General features: G+C 39.5%; 1 protein-coding gene and 1 non-coding gene across 2 annotated transcripts; both read left to right on the top strand.

Moving 5' to 3' along the window:
• The first annotated feature begins 1,910 nt into the window (after positions 1–1,910).
• Positions 1,911–3,794, top strand: LOC127111019 (uncharacterized). The gene is made up of 4 exons (XM_051046172.1): positions 1,911–2,298; positions 2,341–2,714; positions 2,796–2,916; positions 3,046–3,794. The coding sequence occupies exons 1-4, from the start codon at positions 1,911–1,913 to the stop codon at positions 3,792–3,794; spliced, it is 1,632 nt and encodes a 543-aa protein (XP_050902129.1).
• Positions 3,795–5,429: 1,635 nt separating this feature from the next.
• Positions 5,430–5,536, top strand: LOC127117007 (small nucleolar RNA R71). The gene has a single exon (XR_007801771.1). It is a non-coding gene; the product is annotated as a small nucleolar RNA R71 (small nucleolar RNA).
• The last annotated feature ends 508 nt before the right edge of the window (positions 5,537–6,044 follow it).

The following is a 6,044-nucleotide window of genomic DNA, read 5'->3' as shown; positions in this document are numbered from 1 at the left end:
AGAGTGAGTCCACTCAAGCTGAACCTGAAGCTGATCAAGTAAATAAGGGACTCTCTATCAGAATTCAGAAGGATCATCATAAAGATCTCATTATAGGAGACCCAAATAAAGGGGTCACCACTAGATCAAGGGAAGTGATCTCACATGCCTGTTTTGTGTCCAAGATTGAGCCTAAGAATGTTAAAGAAGCATTAACTGATGAATTTTGGATCAATGCCATGCAGGAAGAGTTAGGCCAATTCAAGAGAAATGAAGTATGGGAATTGGTTCCAAGACCTGAAGGAATAAATGTTATTGGAACAAAGTGGGTTTACAAGAATAAATCTGATGAAAAAGGTGTGGTTACTAAAAATAAAGCAAGATTGGTAGCACAAGGATACACTCAAGTTGAAGGAGTTGACTTTGATGAAACATTTGCCCCTGTAGCTCGCCTAGAGTCCATTAGATTGTTGCTAGGAGTGACATGTATTCTGAAGTTTAAACTGTTCCAAATGGATGTGAAAAGTGCCTTCTTAAATGGCTACTTGAATGAGGTAGTATATGTTGAACAACCAAAGGGATTCACAGACCCAAATCTTCCAAAGCATGGGTATAAGTTGAGGAAAGCTCTTTATGGGTTGAGACAAGCACCTAGAGCTTGGTATGAGAGACTCACAGTGTTTCTCATTGACAATGGATACAGAAAGGGAGGCATTGATAAGACTTTATTTATCAAAGATGAAGGAGGAAAGCTCATGGTTGCTCAGATCTATGTGGATGATATTGTGTTTGGTGGGATGTCAAGTAAAATGGTTCAACATTTTGTTGAGCAAATGCAGTCTGAATTTGAAATGAGCCTTGTTGGAGAACTAACCTATTTTCTTGGCCAAGTCAAGCAGATGGAAGATTCTATCTTTCAATCCCAAAGTAAATATGCCAAGAATATTGTTAAGAAGTTTGGCATGGAGAATGCAAGCCACAAGAGGACACCTGCTCCTACTCATCTGAAAGTGTCTAAAGATGAAAATGGTGTCAGTGTGGATCAAAGTCTCTACAGAAGCATGATAGAGAGTTTGTTATATGTTACAACAAGCAGACCTGCCATTGCTTTTGCTGTAGGTGTATGTGCTAGATATCAAGCTGAACCAAAGGTGAGCCATATAAACCAAGTGAAAAGGATCCTGAAATATGTCAATGACACTTGTGACTATGGGATGCTATACACTCATGGATCTGAATTTGTGTTGTCTGGATATTATGATACTAATAGGTTTGGAAGTGATGATGATAGGAAATGCACATCAGGAGGATGCTTCTTCTTGGGGAACAATTTAATATCATGGTTTAGTAAGAAGAAAAATTGTGTTTCTCTGTCTACTGCTGAAGCTGAATACATAGTAGCTGGAAGTAGTTGTTCTCAACTGGTATGGATGAAACAAATGTTGACTGAATACAATGTCTCACAAGATGTCATGACATTGTACTGTGACAACCTAAGTGCCATAAACATCTCAAAGAATCCTATTCAGCACAGCAGGACCAAACATATTGATATACGTCATCATTTTATTAGAAAACTTATGGAGGAAAAGACTAGAGTCTTAGAGCATGTTGCTGCTGAGATGCAGTTAGCTGATATTTTTACAAAGGCTTTGGATGCAAATCAGTTTGAAGTCCTGAGAGGAAAATTAGGGATTTGCATTTATGAAGACTTGTAGCAATTAATATGGAGTGGAAAAAGTAATCAAATTAGTGTCCATGTGGCTAAAATAAAGCACCCCCATTATGGTAACTCATCATCTTGTTTTGGAAATACCATCTATTCCGTCTTCACACGCTACCTCACTACCTACTCCAACTCTTCCATCTTCCTGCTCCTTCTTCACAAACCTCTGCTAGGGCAACTGTACTTTTTCCAGAAAAACTCCAAAATGTCACAACATCAAGATACATCTGCTTCTAAAAATACTAAGTCTACTCAAAAGGTTAGTGCTCCTCCCATGGGCATTCCTGATGATGAGATTCTGGATGTTGTTCCTCTCTCTGTTATTCCCTGTGAGGCCCTTGATTTGAACCAATCCATTGATGCCTCAACTTCTGCATGCTCCAATCAAGGTAACACCTCTAGTATCCCTTCTGGTTTAACTCCTGCTGCTCACTCTAGGGAAGATAAACACTCCACTGATCGTGTTATAAGAAACCTAGTCACTAGAATCCTTAATGAAAGTCACTCTGTGAAGGGAGTCTCTACTCCCCTGTCTCAAATATACCCCTCTCCTGAGGTTGAACAACATAGTGAGAAGGATGACGATTCCTCCAGTTCTTAAAAGGATTTGGCTGCTGAAGGGTTGTGCTCTCTAGGGCAAACCGTGTCTGAAAAAGGAAAATCGGTGGCATCTAAAACGGTCAATGCTTCCCATTCTGAGAAGCATGATGATGCAAACGTTGTGATTGACCTAGAGGATGGTAGCTATGAGGATCAAGAGGAAAGCTTACTTCATCACATAAAGCCAAGTGTGGCTAAACGCATGAAGACTCGCAAAGGTAAATCTGTGGTTGAACTTATGTCAGCTAGAAAAGCTAAGAAGACTACTGGTATTGGTCCCTCTAAATCTTGGAGCAAGGTTGAAGTGAAGAAGAGGAAGGTCAAAGATGATTCTGAGTCTGAAGAGGATGTTGAGGAAGATGTCCCTGACATCTCGCCTGTGAAGAAAAGCACTGTTAGGAAGTCTCCGGTTAAAGTTCATGTTGTTCATTTGGATAACATCTCTTTCCATCTTGAGGATGGAGCTGCGAAGTGGAAATTTGTGATTCAGAGAAGGGTGGTTGTGGAAAGGGAGTTGGGAAAAGATGCTGCTGATGTCAAGGAGGTCATGGACCTGATAAAGGTTGTTGGGTTGTTGAAGACTGTGGCTGGGTTCTCTCAATGCTATGAGGGTTTAGTTAAGGAATTCATTGTCAATATTCCTTAGGATATTGCTGATAAGAAAAACTAGGAGTTCTGCAAGGTGTTTATGAGGGGTAAGTGTATAACATTCTCTCCTACTGTTATTAATACTTTTCTAGGAAGAAAAATTGAGGGTGCAGGTGAATTAGAAGTTACAAACAATGAGGTCTGTAGAGAGATTACAGCTAGGCAGGTGAAAGGTTGGCCTGTTAAAAAGCATCTTCCTGCTGGGAAGTTGACTGTCAAGTATGCTATCTTGCATAAAATAGGAGTTTTAAATTGGGTCCCTACCAACCATATTTCCACCATTGCTAATACCCTTGGGAGGTTTATTTTTACTGTTGGAACCAAAGTGAAATTTGACTATGATAGATTTTTGTTTGAACAAATCATCAAGCATGCATCTACTAATGCAGTTAAGCTACCAATTGCCTTTCCCTCTATGATCTGTGGAATTATCTTGAATCAACACCCTGGTATTTTGTGCTCTAATGACTTACCTAGTAGAAGAAAACCTGCTCTATCTGTGCACTATAAACTGTTTGAAGGCAGTCATGTCGAGGATATTGTCATGACATCTGTCATGAAAAAGCCAACCTCAAAAGTTGGAAGAATTGCGGAACTTAAGGAGATTTGCAAAGAGCTGGGTGAAGGGATAAGGGTAGCAACCGCTAGAAAACAATCGTTGGAAGCCTTGATTGCAAGCTTGGAGCAGGCTAAAGGTGAAAATATTGAAAATGCTAATGTCAGCCATGAAGAAGAAGCTGAAGCCCACACCTCTAGTGAGAGGTCTACTAACAACGATGACACAAGTGGCAATTTTGTTTCTAGTGCTGATGAAGCTGCAAGCTCAAGCTCTACTGAGTAACTCCTTTGACTTTGGTTTCTTTTGATTTGATGGTTTTTGCTATTTTGATGGATTTCCTTATTTTTGGTATTTCTTTGTTGATCTGTTTCTCAGCTTGCTTACAGCTGGTTATGTACTTGGTTTTGTAACCCTTTAACTTTTGATATTTCGGTTAATGACTAAATAAACATTTATTTTTGTCTCTTTGGTATCTTTTGGCTAAAAAGGGGGATAAGGTAGCTATTGCTATAACTATAGATGATGTTTGTCTGATACAAAGAGGGAGAACTTTCTGGTGTGTATTCGTTTGGCATATGGGGAGGATTCTCTGTGTTCTGCTGTGAAGTAGGTTGTTGCTTGGTGTGGACTAGCTGAAGAGGGAGATGGTGTGATCTGAGTGCAAGCGCTTGTGTGTTTACTAATTGTTATTTTTGCTAGTAATGTGGGTATGTTTACTTTTGCTGCTGAACTGATACTTTGATTGATTACTTGTGAACGAGTGATCTGTTGTATGTTTTAGCCAAAATTTTCCAAAGGGGGAGTTTGTTGGTTCTATGTATTGGCATCAATTTTGGTAAAACTTAGTGTTATCACAAGATGTCACGCGTGTTGCCGTGACATGTGATATCAACTTCCTACAGGTTTTTTAAATATGGTTGTGCAGGATTTAGTCAAGATGTCAGACCCGATGTTAAGACATGTGCATACAGAACATTTAGTCTGAATGTTATGTGTTTTGGTGTTGCGCTTTTCATGCAAGTCTTTGTGTGCTTATGTGGAGATTGCATGCGTTATTTAAAGAGTAATTCTATTTAAAGCCAAAATATTCTGGTTCCCAAAGAGGAATGATTTGTTTCTAATTCCTAGGGAATACACGTTAAATAGGATTAGGGTTACATGTTGCCTAGGCCCATTCAAAAAGCTTCTATTTAAAGACCATGTAAACCCTATGTGATTGTACAGAAGAAAATACAAACGTTGAAGTGAGTGAGTATTAGGGTTTTAGCCTAATGTACGTTTGTGATTTTTGATCCATTCATTCATCTTGTTGATGTGTGAATTTGACTGAGTTTTGAGTTGTAATTCTGCCCACTCTAAGCTTTGAAGTACGGGTGTATTTGTTTACTTGATTGAAGCTTTTAAGCAAGATCAAGTATGTGTCCTTGAAGTACGAGTGTATTTGTAGTATCACTGCTGTGATTGAGGGGGAGTGAGTAGGGTCTCATATCTAAGAGTTCTTAGATAGAAGTCACACGGGTAGAAATTAGGTGAAAAGACTGTAACTTGAAGTTGTTTACTGAGAGTCTTTGAACTAATTCTGTTTAGTGGATTTCCTTCCTGGCTTGGTAGCCCCCAAACGTAGGTGTGTTTTCACCGAACTGGGTTAACAATTGCTTGTGTCTCTTTATCAATTGTTTCTCTGTTTTTATCCTGTTTATATTTCAATTGTTGTTCAGATATTAGTGTCGTGACATTACCTTCGACATCTAATATCTGATACCATAATTTCAATGATTTTGGGTCATACTTTCGATGAGTTGATAGGCCTCGTTGTATGGTTTATCCATCAGTGTGCCACCTACGACGGCGTCTATTGTCAATCTTGTATTGTACAAGAGACCGTTATAAAAGGTGTGAATGATCAGCCATTCTTCTAGACCGTGATGTGGGCATAGCCTTATCATGTCTTTGTATCTCTCCCAAGCTTCAAAAAGTGATTCATTATCCTTTTGTTTAAACCCATTTATTTAGGCTCTTAGCATAGCCGTCTTACTAGGTGGGAAATATCGGGATAAGAAGATTTTCTTCAACTTGTTCCACGTAGTGACAGAGTTGGATGGTAGAGACTGGAGCCAAGCTCTAGCTCTATCTCTTAATGAAAATGGGAAAAAACAGATTCTTATAGCTTCTGAGCTGACACAATTCGCTTTCACCGTGTCTACGTATTGCAAAAACACTAACAAGTGTAGGTTCGGGTCCTCCGCGGGACTACCTGAAAACTGGTTTTGCTGTACGGCTGACAACATTGAGGGTTTTAGCTTGAAATTATTGGCTTCGATCGCAGGGGCAGCGATGCTGTTATGAGGTTCATCTAGTGAAGGGATTGCATAATACTTAAGAGGACAGTTTTGCACTGGTTTGGCCATCTCTGGTTGAATAACTGATCCAAAAGTAGGAATGTTAAGGTCAGGAAGATTTAGCTTGATACGATGTTCCCGTATCAAGTCTCGTATCCGGCGTTCTAAACTTAGATAACGCTCGGGTTCGTTG

This window comes from Lathyrus oleraceus, chromosome 1 (genome assembly GCF_024323335.1).
Source record: "Lathyrus oleraceus cultivar Zhongwan6 chromosome 1, CAAS_Psat_ZW6_1.0, whole genome shotgun sequence".
NCBI classification, from domain to species: Eukaryota; Viridiplantae; Streptophyta; class Magnoliopsida; order Fabales; family Fabaceae; genus Lathyrus; species Lathyrus oleraceus.
This window is presented reverse-complemented; position numbering and strand designations above follow the sequence as displayed.

What these genes read in the sequence shown, in the direction of transcription:
- LOC127111019 (XM_051046172.1), top strand. Translation starts at nt 1,911, where the DNA reads ATGTCACAACATCAAGATACATCTGCTTCTAAAAATACTAAGTCTACT. An exon ending in GAAGGATGACGATTCCTCCA is followed by an intron (nt 2,299 to 2,340) that starts GTTCTTAAAAGG and finishes TGTGCTCTCTAG; the next exon opens with GGCAAACCGTGTCTGAAAAA. An exon ending in GTTCTCTCAATGCTATGAGG is followed by an intron (nt 2,917 to 3,045) that starts GTTTAGTTAAGG and finishes ATACTTTTCTAG; the next exon opens with GAAGAAAAATTGAGGGTGCA.